The sequence below is a fragment of the Panthera uncia genome, chromosome D4 (assembly GCF_023721935.1).
Source record: "Panthera uncia isolate 11264 chromosome D4, Puncia_PCG_1.0, whole genome shotgun sequence".
Lineage (NCBI taxonomy): Eukaryota > Metazoa > Chordata > Mammalia > Carnivora > Felidae > Panthera > Panthera uncia.
The window spans coordinates 18,738,287-18,766,043 of NC_064807.1; the positions used below are offsets into that span (position 1 = coordinate 18,738,287).

At 38.7% G+C, this 27,757-nt stretch overlaps 1 protein-coding gene across 5 annotated transcripts in view; it reads right to left on the reverse strand.

The window, feature by feature from the left end:
* Positions 1 to 27,757, reverse strand: part of GNAQ (G protein subunit alpha q) — a 354,951-nt gene that overhangs the window by 60,103 nt on the left and 267,091 nt on the right. For all 5 annotated transcript variants that reach the window (XM_049633988.1, XM_049633973.1, XM_049633997.1 and 2 more), the window contains 2 exons: positions 24,955 to 25,083; positions 22,270 to 22,399 (listed from right to left, as the gene is read on the reverse strand). In XM_049633988.1, the coding sequence (XP_049489945.1) occupies positions 22,270 to 22,399; positions 24,955 to 25,083 (259 nt within the window). The remainder of the gene's footprint in view (positions 1 to 22,269; positions 22,400 to 24,954; positions 25,084 to 27,757) is intronic.

Sequence of the window (27,757 nt, forward strand, 5' to 3'; positions counted from 1 at the left end):
ACACACACACACACACACACACACACACACACACACACACACACAAAACAGGGAGCTTAGCATCAGTGTCAACAACAGGCCTTTGTCAAAAGGCCTTGTTTTTTCATTACTGTCTTTCCCTGTGAATCAGCCGGATGGCTCAGACCGCCCGAAAACCCAGCTCAGCTCCAACATCTCAGCAACTTTTTCTCTTGGTCTGACAAGTCCCACAGCAAGACCTCCCTACCCACTGGGAGATGAACAGAACAGTATCGAGCTTCTGATGGTTTTAGTGAATCTAAATTAAGACACAACAAAACAAAAGATTATATATGTTTTGTACCTGTGCCAAAGGAACTCTTCCTGAGCACCGGCTCATTTGGAAATGGGATCACAAAAGCATAAACCACAAAGAAAGACCTGCTTGAAAACTTCTATTTTCCAGGGGATGAAAAATAAAACATTATTTCACCCAGTTCATCCATAGTTTTTAATTAGTTGGGTATTTGCGGGGGGCGGGGGCGCGGGCGAATGCACGCGAGTCTAGCCATTAACTCAGTTCAAGGGACAACTCTGAGACGGGAAGAAAGTGCTGGCGAATGAACACTGTATGTTAGAAACTCAGTTTAATGAATACATAACCTAAGTGGAAGCGCTTTTAAATTCGATGCTGTCTCTTCCCTTTTAGTAAGCTGACAGCCTATTTAAGGGATGCGGGGGCAGTGCAGGGATGGGGAGAAATGGGGCATACATTAAACATAAGTTTGTGGTGCCATGACTTCAATAATTAGTATTTGACCGTCCTCATTGGGCATGTCAGCCTGGCACTGTTGAGGAAGTGAGGCAGGAAATCAGCTGCTAATTACAGTATGTATTTAACATGCGGGAAATTAATCAAGAAGAGCACGTTCAGTGTCATTTTTTTTTAAGAGACTTAAAGCAAAGAGGCAGCAGGTGAAATGAAATTTAACAGAGAATTTAAGATATATATTCGAATCTCCTGGAAGCATCATGTGTCCCACAAGCACAGGTGAGATCGAAGGGTGTCCACAAGTCTCTAGGAGCAGGCAAAATGATTCGAACCACTCATTCCTCAGTTTAGCGGAACGGACTGGCTACGTAATTCACAGGACACGGCACAAAATGAAAATGCAAGGCCACTGTTCAAAACTTAAGATGGGCATTAAACCAAGTGCGGCGTCCCGTGTGACTGCACCTGTGTGCACCTGGCACACCTGTGAAGCCAGGCCTGCTGACGAAAGAGACTTCGTATGTCAGACCGTACAAATTGGGTGGAGTTTATGGCTGCAGCAGCCATTTCCGATAATTACTTCTATCTTAAATTCAGTCACAGAAGAGGGGGGAAAACTGTCCCTAGGCTCCCCAAACAAAAACAGAACAAAAACCCAACCCCGATGACGGGGAGGCTGGGGACTAACTATTTCCGGTCTGCAGCTGGGTGCTATTTCACACTCACTGTTCCTCCCAATGCCTAGGATGGAATGGAGAATAAGAGTGCAGTACCCAGGGACTACCTGCCCATTAATAACAGTCATTTACCGGTGAAAGCATTGTGTAGTGCACACTTGGAGGCTTTTTAAAAAAAATGTTTATTCATTGTTGAGAGAGAGTGCGAGTGGGGAAGGGGCAGAGGGAGAGGGAGAGGGAGAATCCCAAGCAGGCTCCACACTATCAGCATGGAGCCTGACGGCGGGTCGGGGTGGAGGGGGGAGGCTCGAACCCATGAACCATGAGATCATGACCTGAGCCCAAGTCAGATGCTCAAGTGGCTGAGCCAACCAGGCGCTCCAACTTAGAGCCTTTTAAAAATGCAATACACACGGACAAATATATTTCATGTCTTACTTAGTCCAAACGCACATGTGCGGTGCATGCATGCAAACAATGGAAACAAGAGTTTCATGAAACGGTAATTCCCCTGACTGTGATGCCCTTCAATATCTTCTATTCAGTGTCATTTAAATCTATTTTATTTACTTTTTTGAAGATGCAGCTCATGACACACCACCTGGAATTCAAACCCAATAATGGTTCTAACTTAGTGATATGTTGAAACCCACAATTTGAAATCACCATTATACCAGCTAGTGTTTTTCTCTGTGAGGCTTGTTCTCCTTCCTGCCCTCCAGTCTTCTGGAAACACCATCTGCCCCTGACCACTGGGTCAATGTTAACTTATACTGAGACAGCCAACACGCTATCTATCCTTCTCCCCTGAAATCTTCAATTTGCGTAAGAAGCGGAAACTCCTTTTTCTCTTGGGTTGTTAAGATGGGAAGAAGGGGTTCAGGTCTGTTTGACCACAGAAGGAGATGCCCAACCAAATCCCTGGTTCAAGAAGCCTCTAAGACACCTTCCGGGGTGCATGACCTACTATGTGCTTGAGTTAGTTTGCAAGCATTTTTGTCTTTTTCCAGCACAAAGTCGTGACTAATACAAACATTATGATAGACAAAACATGTAAACAGGTCACAAATGTGTTATGAATAGGAGTGGCAGTATTTGTTTCAATGTTTTATTTATTTATTTTTTAAAAATTTTTTTCTTTAACATTTATTTATTTTTGAGACAGAGAGAGACAGAGCATGAATGGGGGAGGGTCAGAGAGAGGGAGACACAGAATCTGAAACAGGCTCCGGGCTCCGAGCTGTCAGCACAGGGGCCCAATGCAGGGCTCGAACTCACGGACCGCGAGATCGTGACCTGAGCCGAAGTCGGCGCTCAACCGACTGAGCCACCCAGGCGCCCCAATGTTTTATTTATTTTTGAGAGAGAGAGAGGGAGACACAGAATTCAAAGCAGGCTCCAGGCTCTGAGCTATCAGCACAGAGCCAGACATGGGGCTGGAACTCACCAACCATGAGATCATGACCTGAGCCAAAGTAGGATGTTTAACTGACTGAGCCACCCAGGCACCCCAGGAGTAGTTACATTTTAAAAGCCATATTGATTTCAGTTCCCTTTTTTGCATTTTAAACCTTTTCCTTCTATTATTCTGAAAGGATTTTTCCCCCAAATTTTTATTTAAATTCTAGTTAGTTAATGTATAGTGTAGCATTTGTTTCAGGACTAGAATTTAGTGATTTATCACTTACATATAACACCCAGTGCTCATCATAACAAGTACCCTCCTTAATACCCATTGCCCATCTAGCCCATCCCCACCCACCTCCCTCCAGTAACCCTCAATTTGTTCTCTGTATTTAAGAGTCTCTTATGGTTTGCTGAAAGGAATTTTCTTAAACAAAAGGCTTCCTTGTTTTTTAGCATTTGCACAAATAATAGTCTTCCCCCTATTTTATCCTACTGAACAAATACTAGTTAGGCTATAAGGCATAAATGTCACATCAAAGGTTCTCTTGAAGAAGACTGAATTAGCCACAGATGATATTGTTTAGAAATGAAAGTTACCAAAGCATTTCCTTCACCATTAAAATAATTGATAACATGAACTATCACTTACTGAATGTCAATGTACTCCAGCAAGTTTAGACATTACCTATTTCAATTTTTTTTAACGTTTATTCATTTTTGAGAGAATGAGAGAGAGCAGGGGAGGGTCAGAGAGAGGGAGACACAGGATCAGAAGCAGGCTCCAGGCTCTGAGCTGTCAGCACAGAGTCTGATGCGGGGCTCAAACTTCTAAGCGTCAGATCATGACCTGAGCCGAAGTTGGACGCTTAACTGACTGAGCCACCCAGGCACCCTGTAGACACTACCTATTTTAATAATCCTCATGACACTCTGAGCCAAATAATATTCTTACTGTGTATAGTGAAAGGGAGACACAGGGCTATTAACTTCTTCCAGATTATTCAGTTTGAAACTGGGTAGAGCTGGATTCAAACCAGGACAATCTGACTCTTCCTACTTCCCTAATGCTTGTTTAGGCATTGCCTTGGAGCTGTACATCACACAGTTGCCCATGTCCCTTAAAAGCAATCCCTGTTCTCTTATTCCTTTTTTAAAGTGACGATTCCTGTTACGTGGATTGGCAATTCAAAAAATATATAGCATTTATTCATTTCTTCATAGATTCATGTGAGAAAACATGTTGGAAACGGCACTCCAGCAGATTTAACTGAGGCAGCAGAGGATACAAAGACAAGGGTGGTTGTTTATGCCCTCAAATCTTGCTCTGTTGTCTCGGAAGAAAACTTCATGTGATCTGGACGTCCTATGAGCTATGAGCTATGGGAGCCTGGTGTTTCATCACATGTGCTAATTTTCTACAGAGTAACAACGCCACCGATAAGGATCTTAGGCTTTATAAAATGCAGATTTTCTACCAAAAGACAAACTCTTCTCTTTTTTAAAAAAAAAAGGGAGAATCAGATGGTACTGAAGAAAGACCCCAGCTGGTTAAATTTGGCCACCAGAGTGGTCCAGACTCCTCTGGCTTTGAGCCCACAGCATTTGACTCTCAACAATGTAGAGCTTTCATTTATTCTGAGCTTTTAACCCTCTGCATTTGCTCCATCCAAGATGAACAAACAAGTGTTGAAATAAATCCTGGCCTCATAAAACTGTCTCCCTTATTTCAATGAACTACTTAATTTGTAATATTTCCAATGGCTGTCTCACTTTTCAAGATAGTTTCAGCAAATGGACAGAAAATGGATATTTTCTAAATACGGCTAAGCTGCTTTGACTAGTCATTTGTACCGATTTCTTTATTTACTGGTATCCTCGTCTTATCCTCCTGAAAGCAATTAGGAAAAGAGAAAGATGCCCAAGGTTTATTTTTATTTAAGCAGACTTCAGTTGATAAACATTCTAAAAAGATTTCTCAATTTGATTTTAAAAAATGTATCATTTCTTTAAACTTATATGGCATATATGTTTATGAAAAACATTACAAATGCACATAAGACAAATGAAACATGAAAACAAAGTTGCCATTCAGAGATAATCCCTAATGGCTGCAGTTTAACTAACCTTCCATTTTTGTATGTGCCAGTAATAAATATCCCTATTATAGGTCTTTAAAAATTAGACATGTGCTCTCTATTTTGAAATCATTTATTTACATCAATATATAAGGAGGCACTTTCTACCTAATATTAATTATACACCCCCATTATCATTTTTAGTTTATAAATAGCATTTTATTTTCTAGACATACAAGTTCCCCCGCTATCCAAAAGTTCACTTTATGCCACTTTGTTTTTATGATGGGCTATGATGGGCTATGTTTGTACCTGTTTTTGCTAACCAAAAGAAATCAGAAGAGGGCTTTTGCTTTTATGAAATTACAGTCGTTTCTTTGCTTTATGCCATTCTGGCTTATGAAAGGTTTTGGAAAAGGCAAGGGTATTCTTTCAATGAGTCACAATGGCTTACCGATGACTCTAAAATTTTGGCCCCTGAGGTCAACCAGTGGAAGCTTATTAGACTCTCTGGCTTCTGCGCTCTTAGATCACCGATTAGCCTTACGCTACTCAGTGGCTGAACAGGGGGGAGTATGTGCGACTGCAACTATATCTCGTTGTTTCTACACTGATGTTTCTGGAGAGGGGGAACAAAGGGCTAACATTCTCTAATTAGGTAGCCTGCTGGCTACATAATTTTAACAACGCCACTCAAGGGCGCCTGGATGGCTCAGTCAGTTAAGTGTGGGACTCCTGATTTCGGCTCAGGTCATGATCTCACAGTTGGTGGGTTCGGGCCCCGCATAAGGCTCTGCACTGTTAGCGCTTGGGATTCTGTCTCTACCTCCTTCTGCCTCTCCCTCGCTCTCTTTCTCTTGCTCTCTCAAAATAAATAAAGACCCTTAAAAAAATTAGTTGCTTTCAATTATTCACAACTATACACAATGTTGTGATGGGCTATTCTCTACATATCACTGGGACTCATAATCAAACAATTAGAACAAATCCCTAGAAGTAGAGTTACTGGATCAAAGGGTATAACCTTTGATTTTACAAATTACCATAATGGCACATTGTGCAATTTATCCTCCTTCCTGTAGTGTAGGAGTATCTATTTTTTTTATACCCTCTTTCTTTTGAATCTTCGCTATTCTAAGAGGTGAAAAAGCACTTTCAGACATCAACTGTGTTTCTATGATTATAGAATGGTCAGATTTATCTTTAAAATTCAATTTAGAGCAGTATAGATGGATGATGCAGCGAGACCTCCCCAAATCCACCCTTCCACAAAAGTAATGACGAAACTGGCAAAAAATGGTCAACATCAGCTTTTTCAGAACTCCAGAAATTAACCGAAGATTTGCAACAATCTGAAGAACATTTGTTCAAGAGAAATAGCTAATGTGGGTGAGAACAGTGAGTTTTGGGGCATTTAACTTGCACTATTTCCATCCCCCTTTCCCAGCTCTGCAACAGCCTTGACAGCGAATTGTCTTCCAGCCCTGGTGGCTGTGAAAATCAGCAGTAAAAATATTCAATATTCAATATTCAATAGGCAGAGATCAGCAGAATGGATTGAAAGAAGAAAACAAATTATGATCTAACTACATGCTGGCTACAAGAGACCCACTTGAGACTCAAAGACAAAATGGATTGAACGTCCAAAGATAGAAAAAGACACAAGGGGTGCCTGGCAGGCTCAGTGGGCAGAGCTTGAGACTCTTGATCTCGGGGTTGTGAGTTCGAGCCCCACGTTTGGTGTAGAGATTATTTAAATAAATAAAACTAAAAAAAAGAAAAGAAAAGAAAAAAAAGAGAAAAACACATGTGCAAGAGTAACCAAAAGAAGAGCTGGGTGACTATACTAATATTAGACAAAATAAACCTTCCGACAAATTTGTTACTAGAGACAGAGGTATTTTATAATGAAGAAGGTTAAATCCATCAAGAAAGTCTAATAATTACAAACATATGCACTGAAAAACAGAGACCCAAAATACATGAAGCAAAAACCTAACAAAATCGAAGGGAGAAGTAAACAAATGAACAGCTCAAGATTTTCAATACTGGATGGAACAACCAGCTAGAACAACAAATAAAAAGATTTGAAAAACACTATAAACCAACTAGACCTAATGCATATTAATAGCTACTTGACCCAAAACTAGCAGAATTCACATTCTTCTCAAGTGTTCAGACAGCAATACTCTTCAAATTGATATACATATTAAACAGCATCCCTCCTAAATCCCAGTTATTTTTATTTATTTATTTTTTTTGCTGGGGTTTGCAAGAATGGACAAGGTGATCCTAAAATTTACACAGAAATGCAAGGGGTCCAGAGTAGTCAAAACTATCTTGCAAGAGAAGCACAAAGGTGAAGGACTCACACTTTCCAATTTCAAAACTTACTACAGAGCTACAATAATCAAGACATTGTGATACTGGCTTCATGACAGACATACACATCAATGAAACAGAATTAAGACTCCAGAAATAAATCCTTATGTTTATGGTCAACTGATTTCTGATGAGGGTGCCAAGAAAATTCAAGGGGAAAGAATAATCTTTCAGTAAGTGATGTTGGGACAACAGAACATCCACATGCAAAAAAATTTAAAAAATACATAAATAAAGTTGGGCCTTTACCTTATATTGTTTACAGAACCTAACTGAAAATAAGTCACTAACCAAAATGCAAGAGCTAAAAACCACAAAACTCCTAGAAGAAAACATAGATGTAAATAGCCATAGCCCTACATTAGGCGCATTTCTTAGGTACAACATCTACAGCATAAGCAGCCAAAGAAAAAGTAGATGGATTGGACTTCATCAAAATTAAAAACCTTTGTGTATCAAAGGATACTTTCAAGAAAGTAAAAAGACAACCCACGGAATAGGAGACTACTATTTGTGAATCATATTTCTGAAGAGCCTAGTGTCGATTTTTATAAAGAATGTTTGCCATCACCAATAAAAAGGGAAATAAGCCTATTAATATAACGAAAGATTTTAACAGACATTTCTCAAAAGAAGATATACAAGCGGCGGTAAGCAAATGCAAACATCATTAGTCATCGGAGCAATCAAAACCACAATGAGGTACCATTCGACAACCACTAGGAAGCCTAAAACAAAAAGAGCAGACAATAACAAGTGTTGGTTAGATATGGAGAAAGTGGGACCCTAATATATTACTGGTCGGGTTGCTAGATGGTGCAGCCACGTTGAAAACGGTTTTGCGGTTCCTCAAAATGTAATCACCGACTTACCAAATGGTTGAGAAATTTTACTTCCAGGAATAGCCAAGAGAAGGCAAAATACACGTCCACAGAAAAAACTGTCCGTGAATGTTCACAGCAGCATTATTTGTAATAGAGCTCACAAGTCTGATCATCCCAAGTATCCATCAACTGATTAACAGATAAATGAAATATGGTATATTTCATATATACCAAAAGGAAGCACTAAAATGTGCTACCACATGGATGAACACAAAATCCTACATATTATATGATTTCACGTATATGAATTGTTCAAAAGAGGCAAATCCATAGAGATATAAAGTAAATTAGCAGCTGCTGAGGGTGAAGGAGGGAAGGTGTCCTAAATTAGAGAGGAGTGACTTTCTGTTTCCAGTCTGTCTTGTAGGCAGCTTAGAAGTCGTCACTCCATCCTAACTGGTAAAAAGGTGAACAAAATGAAAAATTAGTAACTCTTAGATCCATCAGAGATGTGAAGACATAGGGCAAAGTGTTGTCCCCCAAACTGGAGAGACAGACATGTGAATACAGAGAATCACAACATACTGGAACAGAAACCATGAGAAAACACTTCCAAAGGAACCAGTGCTGTGGTAAGAAAACCTAAATTGTATCTGACAAATTGCTGGAGGCTCAGCATGGGCAAGTCTGAAAACTCAAAACTCTGGGGCCACATGGTCATAAGAGAATGGAAAAGGAACCATTATGAAATACACCTGAGCATTCCGTTCTTCCTAATGAGGGCTGGTCTTAAGAGAAATTATTTTACCAGAGTATAAACTATCGGGGTTTTATCAGAGCCTAACTTCTGGCTGGGATAACAAAGAAAAAAAGAGAGAACACCAATGACTAGTATCAGAAACAAAAGAAGAGGTCACCACAGAGCTCATGGACATTAAAAGGATAATAAAGGAATACTCTTAATAATTCTATGCCCACAAATTTGATTACCTACACGAAATGGACCAATTCCTTGAAGGATACAATCTGTCCAAAGCTCACACAAAAAGAAATACAAAAACTGAACAGGCCTATATCTAGTAAAGAAATTGAATCAATAGTTAATGACCTCCCAATCAGAAAGCAGGCCCGGAAGGGTTCACTTGTGAATTCTACCAAACACTTAAGGAAGAAATTATACCAGTTATGTATAGTCTCGTCTCTTCCAGGAGACAGAAGCAGAGGGATCCATGGTAACTTATTCTATGAGACACCATTTTCCTAGTATCAAAAGCAGACAAATACATTACAAGAAAATAAGACTACAGAATACAAGGACAAGCTCCAGACTGGGAAAAAGTATTTGCAAATGATACAACCGATAAAGGATTGTTATCCAAAATACATAAGAACTCTTAAAATTCAACGATAAGAAAACTGAGAACTGGATTTAAAAATGGGCCAAATACTTGAACAGACAACTCACCAAAGAAGATATGCAAATAACAAACATACGAAAAAAAAAAAAATGCTTGCAACATGACATTAGAGACACGCAAATGAAAACCACAAAGAGGTATCACTATATGCCTGTAAGAATGGCCCAAATCTGGAACACTAACAACACCAAATGCTGATGAGGGTGTGGGGCAATGGGAGTTTTCGTTCATTGCTGGTGGGGATGCAAAATGGCACAGGAGCTTTGGAGGACAATTTAACAGTTTCCTATGAAACTTAACATACTCTCGTACGATCCAGCCATCACACTCGTTGGCATTCACCCAGAGGAGATGAAAACTTACGTCCACATAAAAAACTGCGTATGGGTAATAACAACACTTTTATTCAAAGTTGGCCAAACCTGGAAGCAACCAAGATGTCCTTCAGTAGGTGCATAGATTAACAAACTGTGGTCCATCCAGACAACGAAGTATTATTTAGTACTAAAAAGAAACAAGCTATCAAGCCGTAAAAGGCATAGATAAATCTTAAATGCATATCACTAAGTGAAAGAAGCCAATCTGAAAAGGCTACATACTGTCTGATTCCAACTCTATGACATTCTGGAAAAGGCAAAACTCTGGAGGCAGTAAAAAAATCAGTGATTGCCAGAGTGGAGGAGAGAGGGATGGGGGAGGGATGAATAGACAGAGCACAGAAGATTTCAGGGTAGTGAAGCCATTCTGTATGATACTATAATGGTAAATACATGTCATTCATTATACATTTGTCAAAATCCATAGAATGTACAACAATCCACAGAAAGAGTGAAGCCTAAAGTAAACTGTGACTTTGAGTGACAATCACATGTCAATACAGGATCACGGGTTGTAACAAAGGTACCAAATGTGACAAATAAGTAGAACAAATCCCCTGGTAGGGGATGTTAATAAATAGAGCATAGGGCTATGCATGCATGAGGGAAGGGGTCCCATGGGAAATCTGCCACTCAATTTTGGGGTGAACCTAAAACTGCTCTAAAAAATACAGTCTATTCATATGAAAAAACCAATTGGATAGTGGTGCTATTTGTATAATTCTATGAATATACTAAAGTCCACTGAAGCATAAACTTTAAAAGGGTGAATGTGATGGTGTATGAATTATATCTCAATAAGCTGTTAATAAAAAAAACTTCCATCTAAGCTTTTCTACCTTCTATATGGCTAAATCTTCTGTCACTACCGACACTGCTCCTGAAATACTCTTTCATTCCCAAGTTAGTAACAACCTGTTCAGCTCACTTCCTGCATATACAGTCTGCCCAGTGCGGTCCCTGATCTGCTGCTGCCACCGCCTGCCTGCCTTCCTCCTGCTTCGTCCCCACCTCTTATGAAAACACAGCCTTTTCTGTGACTCACCAGACCGAAAGGCAGGACATTGGCACTTCCGGTTTGCTTCTTGCATAACTGCTTTATTTCAGCAAAAAGCACTTCTGACTTTAAGGAAAAAAAAAAAAACCTTCTTGATGACAAAAAGAACAATACGTCAGGAATATATACAAATTACAAACTTATAAAGGACAGGATACTGAAATCTCAAAACATCAAAAACAGAAGTGTGGAATTAAGAAAATAGACAAGTTTACAACCAAAGTAGGAGGTTTAAAAATAACTCCGTCAGTGAGGGGGGAAAACTCCACATGCTGCTTTTCAGATGGCGTTATTTTTTTTTCCCCCAAAAAGGAGAGAGGACATTTTTTTTCCTTTTTTTTTTCTTTTTAGGGATTCATTTCTATATACTTTTATGAGCCAACCACACCATACAAACATTTTTATGATGAAGAATTGGCAGGGTATCTCGATATACAGTATATAATATCATTTTTATTTTACATATATTATATATTTTTATTATGCTAATCTAAAAGAAACATACACCTTAAAATAAAAGTTTAGTATATTTCAGTTTTCTCCAATGTCCCCAAAGTATGCTAATCTAAAAGAAACATACACCTTAAAATAAAAGTTTCGTATATTTCAGTTTTCTCCAATGTCCCCAAAGTACATAAAGGGGTAATTCTACCCAAGTGATTATACTATCAAGCAAAAATTACATACTAGTGGTTTTTTTATGCTTATAATGTTAAAATGCTGGTGTTAATATTCGTATTCTATTTGTAAATGTAATTAGAATGAACAAAAAAGGTAAAATTATGTAAGTAATATAATTCAAAACCAATAAATTTATAGCAAATCTCATACTAAAATATCCATCTTCAAAATATAAATGCTATACACTACAATTGGGGGAAGGATTCCTTAAGAAAGACATATAACGGTCAGAGTTTAAAAGACCACTTAATTGGCCACATCAAAAGATATCATTTAAGGTGGTAAAAAAGCAAGTCATGGACTGGCAGAAGTTTTTTGCGGAGTTTCTATCAAGAATATGCAGACATCTAAACTAATGATTCTTTTTCTTGAACACAGACCAACAAAAACTGATCATGGAATTACATCAGCACTTTAAGATAGAGGATATCCAATGGTAAAGAAATATACAAAGTACTCAGTCTTGGGGTGTCTGGGCACAGTCAGTTAAGCGTCCTACTCTCAATCTCGGCTTAGGTCATGATCTCACAGTTCATGAGTTTGAACCCCATATCAGGCTCCGCACTGATGGCATGGAGCCTGCTTGAGATTCTTTCTCTCCTTCTCTCTGCCCCTCCCCTACCTGTGCTTGCACTCTCTCTCTCTCCCTCTCTCATAATAAATAAACTAAAAAAAAAAAAAAAGTACTCAATCTCATCATAATCAGAGAAATGCAAACTCCCACCACAAAGAGATGCTACTACATACCCAATATAATGGCTGAAACTTAAAAGCTGACCATATCTAAGTTGCTAAGAATATGGACCAAAGAGAACACATATACACTGGTGGTGGAAGTGTGAACTGTTTCCAGAGTTCAGACTGGCAGTTGTAGTGGGTTGAAGGGTGAGCCCCAAAAAGGCATGTCCACACGCTATCCTCCAGAACCTGCGAATGTGACGTGATTTGGAAAAAATGTCCTCCAAATGTAATTTAGTTAAGGAGCTTGAGATGAGATCCTCCTGGATCACCTGGGTTTACCCTAAATCCAACAACAAGTGTCCTCCCTCATAAGAGACAGCAGACAAGAAGACACGGACACAGAGGAGAAGACTATGGGAAGACAGAGGAAGAGACCGGGGCTATGTAACTACAAGGAATGCTAACAGAAGTAGGAATAGGAGGAAAAAGGGGAGATTCTCTTCAATAGCATTCAGATGGAGCATGGCGCTGCTGATACCTTGATTTCAGACTCTGAGCCTCCGGAACTGTAGGAACAAATTTCTACTGTTGTAACCCACCAAGTCTGGGATTTGTTACAGTAGTTCTAAGGAATGGACACAGGCAGTATTCACCACAGTCGAACATACACGTTCACTGTGAATCATCAATCCTATTTCTACTCGACAGAAAACCAGGCACATGTATTCAGTCAAAAAACGTCAAAATAATATTCATAGCAGCATTATTCACAACAGTTGCAAAGAGAAAACCATTCAGATATCCATCAAAAATAGGATGGATAAATTGTTTAAAATTTAGGATGGATAGTCATTTCATTGAATTTAAATGAATGATATACAGTAATAAAAATGAAAAACTACAGTGACACACAACATGAATTTATCTAATAAACACTATTTTGAACACAAGTTGACACAAAAGGATGCATTTAATTTCAGTTTATATTAAGTTCAACAGAGGCAAAACGATGGTATTATAAGTCAAGGTAACAGTTACCCTTGGGGGAGAGGGGGTGAGGTTGTGATTGGAAAGGGGCACAAGGGAGCTTCTGGGGTACTAATAATATCTGTCTCTTGTGGTGGATGGTAATTACACGGATGTGTTCACTCTGTGATAATTCCTCAAACTGAACACTTATAATTTATAGCTTGTTATATACATGTATACATCATCAAAATAATATTAAAAACAATTTAAGAAATAACTCTAATTAATGAAACGTACAAGAAATTACTAAGGACTTAGAAGATCTGAATAACTCAATTAACAAGTTTGTTCTAATAGGCATAACATAGAACCTTGTCCCCAAAAATATGAAATCACAATTTCAAGCACATGTGGAACATTTATAGAAACTGACCACATATGACAACACAAGCAGTGTTTTCAATGATAAATGGTGAGCTATATAAACCATGTCATGTTTATGGATGGTAAAATTTAATACTGTAAAGTTGAAAGAAAGACCAACCTCAAATTTATCTATGTATTTATTCAAATTCAAATCAGCTTTGTTTTCTGGAATTTGATGACCTGAAGTTAAAATTTACAAGGGAGAGTAAAGGATCAAGACTAGCCAAGAAAATTCTGAAGAACAAGAAGGTAGGCGGATTTGATGCACTTGATATCAAGATTATGCTAAAAGGAGTGACTTGATACATTTTACGTTGGTGCAGGAGCAGTAAACAGATCAACCAAGCAGAGAACCCAGAGAAAGACACACATATGTAGTAAAACTTGACATATGTCCCAGGTACCATTGATATCAATGGGAAGGAAGACAACCAGAAAGGTTAACAAAATAATAAACATACCCACTTAAAGGCCTCAGAGAGCTGAAAAGCAGGGAAGAATTACCAGGGCAGTATCTGGGGAAGGAAAGGTCTAGAGAAGTGAGCACAGGATTTGGGGCCTCTTTCCCCGGGGGTAACCGCTGAATCTGGAGGTAGCAGCTGAGAGCCCGAGGGAAATGGGTTGTAGTGAATCACCACCACTTTGCACCCAAAGTGAGGGTGTGCCCACGGAAACCTGTGTATGCAGGGACTACAGCCCAGCTCTTTGGCCACCAGAAGACCTAAAGCGAAAACACCGGCAAATAACAGAAGCTTCAGACACTGCTGATGGGAGTGTGAAATGGTACATTCACTTTGGAAAATACTTTTGCCTTATGTACTGAAGTTAAAGATATGTATTGCCTATGTGCCTGCAATTCTTTTGCTAGGTATATAGCCAACAGAAATGTGTGCCCATGTACATCCAGAGATACATATCTGAATATTCACAGTAACATTATTTGTAATAACCGCATACTGGAAACACACACACAAATCTATAAACAGCAGAATGGCGAAACAAATGGTGGTATTTTCATGCAATAGAATATATATGGCAATGAATGAATTACAAGTGAATAAACCATATAAAATGTATGCACCTTATAAGCATAATCTTGAGCAAAAGAAGCTAGGCACAAAAGTTTATATCAAAGTTCAAAAACATACCGTTTGATTCCCTTTGAATAAAAGTTAAAACACAAGGAAAACGAAACTACAGGATTCAAGGATACATGTTTAAGTATTAAAACTAAAGAGAACAGCCAGGAAGGGGTTCCCTTAAAGAACAGTGGCCAACTGCTTGGGGAGGGGCACCAGAAGAGCTTCAGTAGTCTTGGCAATGTTCTGTTTCTTGACAAGGGTGCTGGACACACAGATACTTTGTGGTAACTCTGTGCTGTGTATTTTGAATTTGTGGACTCTTCTTTATATGTATGTATATATTTCACAGTTAAAAAGAAAACGGTAGGGGCACTTGGGTGGCTCAGTTGGTTAAGCATCTGACCTCGGGTCAGGTCATGATCTCAAGGCTGTGCTGACAGCTCAGAGCACGGGGGCTGCTTCAGAGTCTGTGTCTCTCCCTCTGCCCCTCCCCTGCTCACACTGAGTCTCTCTCTCTTTCAAAACTAAATAAAGAAACATTAATAAAAAATAAAAAGGTAAGGTGGATGATGGATTTACTATTCAACAAACGGTATTGGGTCAATTGAACAGACATATAGCAAGAAAATACGAAATCCTTATCTGTCATACTCAAAAATCAATTATAGGTATATAGAAAACCTATGAAAAAGCAAAACCTTGTAACTTTTAATAGGTACTAAGGGATAGGTCTTCATATTCTAGGGGAAGACAAAGAATTCCCGAAGAAAATACAGTAATACAACCAATAAAGGAAATGAGTGAGCTGACTATATTAAGATGAAAACTCTTCCATAAGCAACAAGCAAAAAAGGCAACCCATGCATTGAGAGGTAATTTTTAACTGCCAAACAATAACCAGAATGAGTTTAAAAGGTGTGTATATTAGGGTGCCTGAGCATCCAACTCTTGATTTTGGCTCAGGTCATGATCCCAGGACAGTGGGACTGAGCCCCACATTGGGCTCCACGCTGAGCATGGAGACTGCTTAAGTCTCTGCTCTTCTCTCTCCCCCTCTCCCCTTCTTGCATGCCCTCTCTTTCTCTCTCTAAAATAATAAAAATAAATAAAGATAACTCCACTGGGGGTTGGAATGAGGGGGAGACAAGATGAGGGTGGGAAAAGGTAACCCACACTGAAAGCCACCTGCTGGCTGAGAAGTGTGTGAAACACAGTAGGGCCTGTGCACGCAACGGAACTACATGGCGGTCTAAATAAGTGAATTAAAGCCACATGTAGCAACATAAAAAAAATAAATCTCAAGAACAATGCTGATGGAACAAAACCCACGATGTAAAATCATCTAAATAAAATTAATCATGAATATTAAGCATCCAATATTACATATTGCTTATTGACATATACATATGTAGTAAAAATGTGAAAAAAATATGCACAGGAATGATATATGCCAACTTGAGGCCAGTAACTTCTGGGGGAGGGAGAGAAATCAATCCGAGAAGGTTATACAAAGTCTTTAAATGCATCTGTATCATTTTATTTCTGTGAAGATACAGATTTAAAGCAAGTAAGTTCTCTAGAATTTTATGCTCTCCCGGATCACTGAAATCGTTTCTAAAAACAAACAAAATCCACTTCCTTAGCTCTTCTCGCCTTTATTCTTACATCGAGCTATGAGTTTAGACCACGTGGCACTGGCCCATGACAGACTTTGATGTTAAGGCACCACTTTACACGGACAGAAGCTTAAGGGACAGCCCTAGGAATGCTTAATATTTGCTTTCCTGGGGGCATGTTATTGTGGATATAACTTACTCCCTCCCACAGCATCTCTTTGTGAAGGTACAGGAGTAGCTCAGTACCAGAAGCAGCTAACTCGTTTTAAAGATAAATGAATCTTCTAGCAGGCCACAATTACCTCCTTTTCTTGGTTGCTAAGAGATGCTTAACTACACTTGTGAACTGCTGCTAAGACAGGTACCTGGTTCTGCGATTTGTATTTCAATTCTTAATCTCACCCTCCAATCCTTACTGTCCTTTCATAACAGACTTTTCAGGTGATTTACTTTATCCTCCTGTGTGTGCGTATTTGTAGACACATGCATGCTAATCGACAGCCATAAGGGGAAACTGTCATAAATTTTATTGTATTAAAATTTATGACTCCATCAAAAGACACAATTAAGAGAATAGATGGCAAGCTGCAAAGCAGATGTTTGCAGTACGTACAACAAAAGGCTCACATCCACAGCATGTAAGGAACTCCTAAAAAGCAGCAGGAAAATGACAGATAATCCAAACGAAAAATGGACAGAGATGTTATAAATGACAGAGCTAAAATTCCAACCTGATCTTACTTTATTTTAAAACAATTATTGTTTCGCTTATTATTTGTTAACACTCTCCCGAGCCACATCATCAATCACTGTTTACCCCATGGTCATGGTAGAAAATCTTCCAAATTATTTTCCTTTTTGAGGGAGGGGTTAATAACCTTCCCTATAATAATTGTATGTATATCATTCTAGAGATCAGATTATACTAAATACACTCGTCAGCAATCCACCTTTTTCATATAATTCATCCTATAAAAAATATTGCATTGATTGTACCAGTATGGCTTCAATGAAGAATTTGAAAGATTTCCAATATACAGACACACGAGTAGTGTCCACATGTGGCTGGTTTGCCACACGCTTACCAGCAGGAAGTACATGTCCCTGGTTCAAACTCATAAATGGTGATCAGAAAACTTCCTCCAAGCTTCCTTCAAGTCGTACGAGCAAAGAAGTTGAGGAGTATAATAATATGGAAACAGAAAGCCTGAAGGATGAAAGGGGTGAGGGAAGGGGTTTCAAAAAGGAACAAGTGGCTAAAAATGAACAAAGGAATGTGGAAAAGGGAAGAAGAGTTAAATATAAAAAAAAAAAAAAAGTAGGACGTCTTTCAGGAAGAGCCTTGTTAATCGGGCCATGAATCTGAGCCAAGTATACCAAAGTCTGAGGAGCAAGATCAAGTTTCTGATTTCATAATTTAAGATCAATACAGGATGTGAGAGCCAACCCAACTGAGAGCGGGTATCATAACTCGGCTCTTACTTTTAACTACTTCTAAGTTTCCTATAGGTCTTCCCTTTGAGGTGCAATTTCTTTTCTCAAGTTTTAGTCATTTTCCCTGCCAATGCTGAATTTTGTATGAAGAAAATCCCCAAAACTCACTTGGAGTTTTTGGAACAGAACAAAGTCCAGGGTTCACACCGTTAAAGAAAATGTTCAGACCGTGGGTTTTACCTGAATGACTTCAAAGGGGCTTCATTTTAAAACCTAAGAGAAGAGAAATATTTCCGGGTTCAAGAATAAATGTTTAGGGAAAGCATTGCTGGGGAATCTATCTTGGTTCAAAGGAGAGCTTGGGGTGTGGGATCTACCTTGGTATTGTATCAAAACTAAAGCTTAATGGGTTGTGACCATTTCAAAATTTAATTTAATTTAAGTTAGAATGGCACATTTGAAAAGAAAAGTGGAGGAGAAAAAAGCTGGACAGTCTAGGAACCATGGTCTGTAAGACGGCCCCCGAGTCAAAGTCTGAGAAATTATCATCGTATTTGTGCTCAGATATTCATGTAACAGAAAACCAGAAAAATAAAGACTAAAAGAGAGAGTGTGGATACATGTTGATAAGCTTAAATATGTTATGGGAATGCTTCCTGTGGGCTGCGGGCTCTCACGGGCGCTTAAATAATGTAGGCACCGAAGGATTACAGTAGAGCAGTGGGCTCGTGCTGATGTGTTATCACAGGGAAAAGAAGACAGTAAAGACAATATGCAAATCTACGTGGCACTGCAACCCTGCTCGATCTCACTCACTATTGGGTGATGTGTGTCCCTCTCTGGAGGAAAAAAATAATAATAACAAAATTAATTCCCCAAGCTCCAGGAAGGCTGAGAATCTGGAAAGACGAAAGCACATCTGCATAAAAACTTGAAGATTGATACCAAAAGTCTTAGAAACATGAAAAGCAACAGCAATAATCCAAAGTACTTTCAGCTGGTTTTGCCTGCGGCCCGCACTGCCTTTTCCAGAGTTCTCCAGGACCAGAGGGGAGGCTGATAGTACCCATTTCCAGGTGTTTTTCGCACATATATACCAAAGGAGGCACCGCAAGGTCTGCTTTGGATTAAAGTTATGGACACCAGATTTCAAAACCAAGAACAAAATGTTTCAGGAGTTCATTTCAGTTTTGTCTCACCAAAACCAGAGAATTTGGGGAAAGGAGAATGCTATAGTTCTGAATTCCCTTAATGATTTAAGGAAGTGGAGAGCCAAAGGCATTTTCATATATTAGTCCCCCCCACCCACCAAAAAAAGACTGTGACTACATCCTGACATTAAAAAATATTTTTGACAGTGTTCCCTAATTACCAACAGTGATGGCTGTGGCTAGCAGGACGTAATTAATGAGCGGCATTGCTCTTATTATGCTTAAGATCATCTGCAATATTGCCAACAGACTTGACTTAAGGTCTGAGAAAAGAGCACCATGAAATGGCTTTGATCTCATAGAATTAAAGGTAGGCTTTAAGAATATTCCCAAGTGGGGCGCCTGTGTGGCTGAGTGGGTTAGGCTTCTGACTTCGGCTCAGGTCATGGTCTCACGGTTTGTGAGTTCAAGCCCCACGCCCGGCTCTGTACTGACAGCTCCAAGCCTGGAGCCTGCTTCGGAATTGGTGTCTCCGTCTCTCTCTGTGCCCCCCACCCCCCACCTTTCATGCTCGGTCTGTCTCTCTCTCTCTCAAAAATAAATAAACATGTTAAAAAATTTATTTTAATAGTCACAAGTGATCAGGGAGTCCTAAAGAAAAAATAATAGATTTATTATCTTAATTTGTAGCATAATGCATCACCAAGGAATAAATGAAACTGGCAAAATATTTTTAGATGCATGTAATGCCTGTACATTGAATGGCAAGTTACTGTGGAGACTTTAGTTATGGTATCTGATCATCAAAACAATGTCATCTTATTCTAATTAATATAATATACTATTACACAAAAACTAGATATCCATGAGCAATGTCAGGTAAAAACTAGGATAAATAGAGAGAGCCAAAGCATAAGAGACTCTTAAAAACAGAACAAACTGAGGGTTGATGGGGGGTGGGAGGGAGGGGAGGGTGGGTGATGGGTATTGAGGAGGGCACCTTTTGGGATGAGCACTGGGTGTTGTATGGAAACCAATTTGACAATAAATTTCATATATTGAAAAAAACAACAACAACAACAACAACAAAAAAAACAACAAAAAAACAAACTAGGATAAATAATTCTGTAATGTCCAGATAATTGAAGAACTGAATTTATGTGGTAGAATCAGGTGATGACCTACCTAAGGAACTGAGGTAAACTGATGAGCATTAAGTCACAATATATATATATATATGTCTTTACAGACACAATGTACTTGCCTTGTATAAAATGTGGATAAAAAAATGTGTACTGATAAACATTTCCATTTCTCTAGCTAAAATGTAAACAGTGACATAAGAAATAAAACTATGTGTGTGTGCTTCTTACATCTTCTGTGTAGTTGATAAATTTTATTTTACTGGACAGCAAACTAGAGAGATCATGTCCCATATAACGAAGGCCTTCCTCTCCTCTTACTCTCTACCCAACAAAAGCACATCTCTTTTATGAGGCCCTTCTGGGCAAAATTCATTTTGTTTTTCATTTTTTGTATCTCTTTAGATGCCCAGTACCAAGCACATAGTAGATAAACCCTCAAAACATTTTCTATCTTGATTCAACATTCGAAGAAATCAGAAAAGCTGTCTTATTCTGTTCCCAACTATGATATGCACTACATTCAAAATATTATATCCAAAGATTAAGGAACAACCACTGAACACAGATATGAAGACAGAAATACATATAGAGAGATTATAGCTAAAATTCTGATGGTAATTGCTTACCTTAAATCTTGGGAACTGACTGCCTTGTATTTTAGCTTGCTTTTCAGGCACTTTTCATGGTAGCTACAGAGGGCAAGTGGCTGATAAAACATTCTTAAAAAGTTACTTTATTCAAAAGCCCATAAACTTGTAACCCTGGAAAGATTCTGAAATGCATGAATTAGGTGAATAGGTAACTCAGCTCTATATGGGATATTGGTTCCTGAACTTTTTTGTTTTTTATTTTTTGTGGAGGAAGGGAGGGAGGGAGGTTGGGCAGCGGGGGGGGGGGGGGGGGTGGGGGGGGGGGAGGGAGGATCTTAAGCGGGCTCCACACACAGCATGGAGCCTGACACAGGGCTGGATCCCATGACCCTGGGATCATGACCTGAGCGGAAATCAAGAGTCGGACGCTCAACTGACTAAGCCACCCAGGCGTCCCTCCTGAACTCTTTATCAATGCTACATACAAAAGAAATGCTATAAAGGACTGCATACTTATTTTGATACAGATATTAATGCTTCTAGAAAAATAAAATATTTAAAAGGACCAGAAGCCAACATTCTTCTTTACCAAAAAATGTATAGTATGGAAAGTGTATTTTAATATGTCAGATTGTGTTTTAATCAGCTAGTGGAGATATCTCACTTCCTTCTCTTTGTTTTTTATCCTATCAGAAGGATATTTAATATTTACTGTTGGCAGGTCTGCAATGTCTGCCTCTAACAGGATGTCAGGAATCTTTCCCATTCCCCCAACACACACGCACTGAACTCCCGCTCGAAGTGAGTTTTCTATGCCCCTGCATTATTCTCCATAGTCAATTCTGACTCATCAAGACTTTATCATCCTCAAAATCCGTATTTATACCTGTTAGGATTTCATGTAATGGGGAGAAGAGTATAAATACTGAATCAGTTCTCCACACAAGCATATCAAGGGTATTTTTCCAATCATTCACTGCTTAGCAGAGATAGAATCATGCCACAGTCTATAGAATTCTGTAAGAGCCGAAGGGCCACGTCACCGAGACACTTCTTGGCTCCACAATGAACTGATTCAGAACCCAGCTGCAAAGTCACTCACATGTGCCAAGAGAGGTTTTGAGTACTCTTTGGGACCCACCCAACACCCAAACAATGATTTAAACAAAACGAAAACAAAACAAAACAGGCTGACTGGCTCCAACACTCCCAGCTCCATCCTGTAGGAAGAGTAGGAAAAGGGCTAGAAAAAGATGTGAGGGGTAGCCTAGGGATTTCCATGTTATTTTCATTTTCTGAGTGTTAAAAGTATAAAATAGGGTCAAATTAAACCTGAACACACGGGCCTGCTCACACATCTGACAAAAGAGTTTACCGTTCTCATTACACCATGTGCTACCACAGGGTTATTTTTATTATTTAAAAAATCCCCAACCCAGTAGTCAAAATGCAGTGAAATAAGTTTACCCCATGCTCCACACCCTGCATCCTCTTATTTGTATCAGATATTAAAATGATAATCCATTGCCTGTCCAAAGAGCACTCACCTCATTGTCCGACTCCACGAGAACTTGATCATATTCACTAAGCGCTACTAGAAACATGATAGAGGTGACATTTTCAAAGCAGTGTATCCATTTTCTTCTCTCTGACCTCTGGCCCCCTACATCGACCATTCTGTAAGGTTAACAATATTTATATTAATAGCATGTAAAGAAAAAAATTCAACATAAATATAGCTTTACTTATACTCTTAGGAAAAAAACACTCTCTAAAAAGAATGGTCACCCAAGTCAATTCAAGGACTTATTAAACATCTACTAATTTTCTGTTACCTAACAGTCAAAGTCAAGACATTCCGGGTAATAAGCCGCTGTGGCTACAAGAAAGTTATCTGATGTGTGTGAAAATGATAACTTTGCAAAAAATCCGGGACTGAAGTCAAGCCAAATGGTGTTTTACCTAATCGTGCACAGAAGAGTCAGGAACAAAATATGCTTTGTGGTAAGCTATAAGGGCAAGTACTGACTTCAGTTTCTTTTTCTGTGAAGCGAGAATGAAGATCCTGTGTATTTCTCAAGGACACTAGAAAGGACTGTAAATACATTTAAAAGATACAAGATGCTATGTATTTCAATATGGGTGTGTGTGATGCTTCAACTAAGTGCAAACAGGACTCCACTGATACTTTATCCAAAGGGTATCGTGACTTGCTTTCTCCTTCCAACATTGGCAATAATTTGGGACAAGTCCAGTCATGTTGCGTAACCTGACTCAACTGGCCTTATGCACAAACCAACTTGTTAACCTGCTATAAGTCAGGTGTATAAAATGTCAAGACGCTGTAAGAAGCATCATTCGAGCTCTTTCAAGGATGTGTTTTTAACACAACTGTGTGCTAGTTACTAGTTAGGAACCACCAACGGCATCAATTAATTTGAGTTTTAGTGTTTGTATGAAAATATCAAGCAATACTTGGTACTGAGTCCAAGTTGCTTCAAACTGTTCAATCCGTATCTCAACTAACACGTGCACCACATTTGTGGGATAAAATGCTATCAGAGAATGAAAGCTGTAGGTACACAAGTTTGAGAGTAGGGCTCTTGGAGCATTTCTTAAAAACTGCAGTTATTCCTGGTGTCTCTCTGCCTCCAAGCATTAAACATAAACTAAGAAATCGAGGATCGTCTAGGGACTGCTTCTCAAAGTTCTCTAAGGCAAAGAAGAGATATTTAAGGGGCAAAGCAATGGATTCAGGGAGACCTATAAACTATGGACATCAAAACTAAAATTCTTAAGTTTTTAGAAATATTAAATTCTAGCTCTTTCCCCATGCCAAACTAACAATTCGCTACTCATTCACATGAAATCCTCATTCTATAAAACCCTGTCACTCTGAGCCCTGTAAGATGCTTCTGATGGTGGCAGGGAATTACTCTTCTTGGCCATTACTTTTACTGCGGTGGCAAAAACGTCCTCTACAGCTAGTGTACGTGGTGTAATAAAAACGAGATGCTTCAGAATTCATTAATAATTATAAAACAATGAGGAGATGAAAATCTCTACGAAATGCCCTACATTTTCTGAAAGTATTCTGTCGTAGAGTTATAAGAGGAAAGAAATTTGGGTGTTCCCAATGAAAGATCTTTAAATGGCAGGAACTCAAAGCTTAAGTGATCCAGAATGCTGGAACTATAAGGAACGCTGGCGATCATCTAATGCAACCATTTTAGAGATGAAAAAAAGGAGGTTCAGAAATATTTCCCAAACATCACCCCCTTTACGGATATGTCTATGAGTGTGGCATTTGGCGGTCAGGCATAACTGTAGGGCAGAGACTGATTCGACTAAAGTCCAGAGTACTTTGTCAGGGAATGACAGACAGCCTGCTCATCTGAACCACTGTGGAGTCACTCAGGTCACATTAACTCCTATTTCACACCCCTGTAGCGTATGTAGTTGTCTTCAATGGCATAGGCTTCCCCAAAGAACTCAACTCTCTGTGCTCAAAGACATATTCACACGGTTTCATTTCTCAAAGCACAATGTGGCTTGTATTCTAACTAAAAGTACAACTGAGTGATTAAATGAAAGCATATTATTTTTCTCTTCTTAAAAAAAAAAAATTAGAACACTACTGAAGTATTACCCACACAGAACAGTAACAGAATTTTTCATTCTTTTTTCCTACATACATTTAGACTGGGCTAACCAATCCATTTTCAAAATGACATATTCTGAAATTTTTCAAGCAAGTTATTTTAGGAATATGAAACACCCCGTATTGTTATTGCAACCGAAGAATTTTGCATTGGTACCAGCACGCTTGGGAAACAACACGAAAGCTTGTGACAGCATATAGTTTACATTATTAGTAGGGTCATAAGATCATTCATGTATTATACAAATCTAAAAATCTATCCTCACAGTTAAAATGATTCTCAAAGAGTAATAGGATCAATGTTTAAGTGACTGATTTTGTTCAACCCCCAGCAAACTAAGATTTCATTGATTTCTTTGTGATCGAATTTGAAATGAGACACCTGCCCACACACCTTTCCTCTACTTCCTCTTTCTGGAACACGTTATTTTATTTGTGTGTCTAATGATAATAATTGGTATAAAGGTGATATTGTTTCAAAGTCTACAACGGATTTCAGTATTTGTAGAGTTCACCAAATGTACTCAAGGCATAGGAGCTGGAAGGTGGGTTTTAAGGACTCATTTACTACCTGAAAATGACACTTTGTAAGTCAAAGGGGTATTCGATGATCCCTGTGGTGGGGACTCGAACTCTAAGCACATCTTGTTGCGTAGGCAGGTAGGCGGGGTCGGCAACACGGTCCAAGTCATTAAGATAGCTGGAGGAGGGAAGACACAATGAGAAGGTTAGGACACCATCAGGCCAAATCTGCCTATGGAAATGGAAGGGCAAAAATAAATCCTAACAGGTAGAGAAGAGAAAGAAAAATTTCATCAAGTGACAGAGAAATCTGGAAAGTTGAAAGGTAAAGTCAACCTTCCATTAGTCACAGCAAGGTTACCCATCTATGGATTACTTGCTTCACAGGCTTTCTGATGCCTTCTCTTACTATCAGAACCCATACAAAAAGTAGAGGGGAAAAAGAAAAGAAATTCAATGAGCCTTCTACCTTCTACTTGTTTAGCAGGTCTGATGGGTAAAGCAGGAGGTTAAAGCAAATAGTTTTTGAATTACTTACATAAATTTTATTTGTCTATTTGTATAAATAAACAGATAACAGTTACATATGAGGTCAGGATATATTCATATATAAGACTTGCTTGGCCCTGGAGAGGATGGGCACAGATATGGTTTCAAGCATATATATTTATATTTATATTTTTCATATATATATATATATATATATATATATATATATATATTTTTTTTTTTTTTTTTTGGTCTTTTTGCAGAACATCAGTCTTTTCCTGGAATGTATTTCCTCATTCCCCTAAGAGAGGACAGCAGCATACCATGTCTTAAATTCTGTCCAAAGTTGAAGTCATATGTAATTAATGTGAAGCCACAAGATTTGAGATTTCTGGTTACTGAGGTAACAATGTCTAAGGTCAGATATTTCCAGTGTTCAGAGTCATCACACCTAAGCTTTAAATTTATCTGCTTATATGATACTTCTCCATTCCTTTAAAAAAAAAAAAAAAGCTTTTCATTTTGAAATAATTTTAGACTTACAAGAAGTCACAAAATTATCACAGAAAATTCCCCCTGTACCCTTCACCCAGCTTTCCCCAATCATAACAACTTACATAATGACAACATACTATCAAAACCAGAAAATTGATATCCATCCAATACTATTAACTTAACTACAGACCTTATTTAGATTTCACCAATTCTTTCTTTTTTTCTTTCTTTTAAGTAGGCTCCACACCCAGGGTAGAGCCCAACGCGGGGTTTGAACTCATGACACTGTGATCAAGACATGAGCTGAGATCAAGAGTCAGACGCTTAACTGAATGAGCCACCCAGGCAACCCCTAGATTTCACCAGTTCTTAAACACACACATTTGTGGGGGGAAGTGCATAGTTCTATGACATTTTATCACATGTAGAGATTCGTACAATCCCCAACACAATCAGGATACAGAATTGTTCTGCCAACCGCAAAGAAAGTGTCCTGTGTGCTACCTCTCCTAAGTCTGGCAACCACACATATGTTCTCCATCAGAGTAATTTTGTCACTTGAAAAATTTTATGTTCCATTTACTTTTCGTTCTCTCAAGTTGCAAAAAAAAATATTTTGCAACTCTGAGAATGACATGATTTGATATAACTAACAGCCAACTGGTGAAAAGGACTGGTCTGCATGGCACCCTAATGATTTCAAAGACTTGCTACTCTCCTTGGCCCTGGAAAGGATGGGTGGGCACAGATACGGTTTCAAGCATGTAACTACACAAGTGTAGATGCACAGTAACTCACAAGTAAACAAGATTTAAAGAACAGATGGCCCCATTCACTGAATGAGAAGGGATTACAATCATAACACCTTTACGCCCACAAACAAGACAGTAAGTTTTGATATACACAACATGAGATGTCTGGTGCAGAGTGTGTTATAAATCACCAAGTGCACACTCAGTTGACATGTCCTAGGTAGGGGAAGGATTCTGTCTCACACATCGCTATACCTGCCTTAGTACCTAAAAGAGTGCCTGGCAGATAGTCTTATATGAATATTTTTGGGATGGATAGATGGTTTTCCTCTGCTGGTATTTAGTTTTACCATTATTTAAATACTACTGTTACCAGTGGTGTTTCCATATAAATTATATTATTGAATTTGAAACGGCTTGTTGACAAGAAATATTCCATTAATTCTCCAAGATCGATGCATCATTAAAAATAGTAGAGCTAAGAGACTTCAACAAGGAAATAAAATAACTGCTTTTTTGGAGGCATATCAATGGTTTGAGACAAAAAAGGATCATCTTGGAAATTCCTAATGCAAAGCAACTAAGTAATTAGTATTCTAGTGGCCTTACCCAAAACACATCAACGATTCTCTAGCTGGCAATTAGCTCTCTACTGACTGATAGAAACCAGCCTCATATCTTCAATTATTATAAAAATGGCCGGAGGATGAAGACAGGAATGCTGAGACAATACTGGTGTGGGGGACAGGAAGAAAAATGGACAGGATCCAGAATTCTAGTCAGTATCTTGGCATGGCCTTAGAGGTATCTGATGGGGTTAACAAGCCATGTTTTGGAAGCTGGTTTATATCTCATTCTACAGATAAACCGGCTCATCACACTATAAATGCAAGATCAGTTGGCTAGTCAGTAGAGATGGAGTTTTCAACCACATGACTTGAAAAACTTGAATGTACATTCTGAAACCCACAAGACCATCATTTATTTAACTACCGTCTATAAAAATCAATTCAGAGAAATCAGAGAACTTCTAATTTACATTGGCAAGCTGGCTCAGAAATATGCTACCCAATAAACTATTTCTACTCACTTAACACAATTCACAGAGGTCAAATG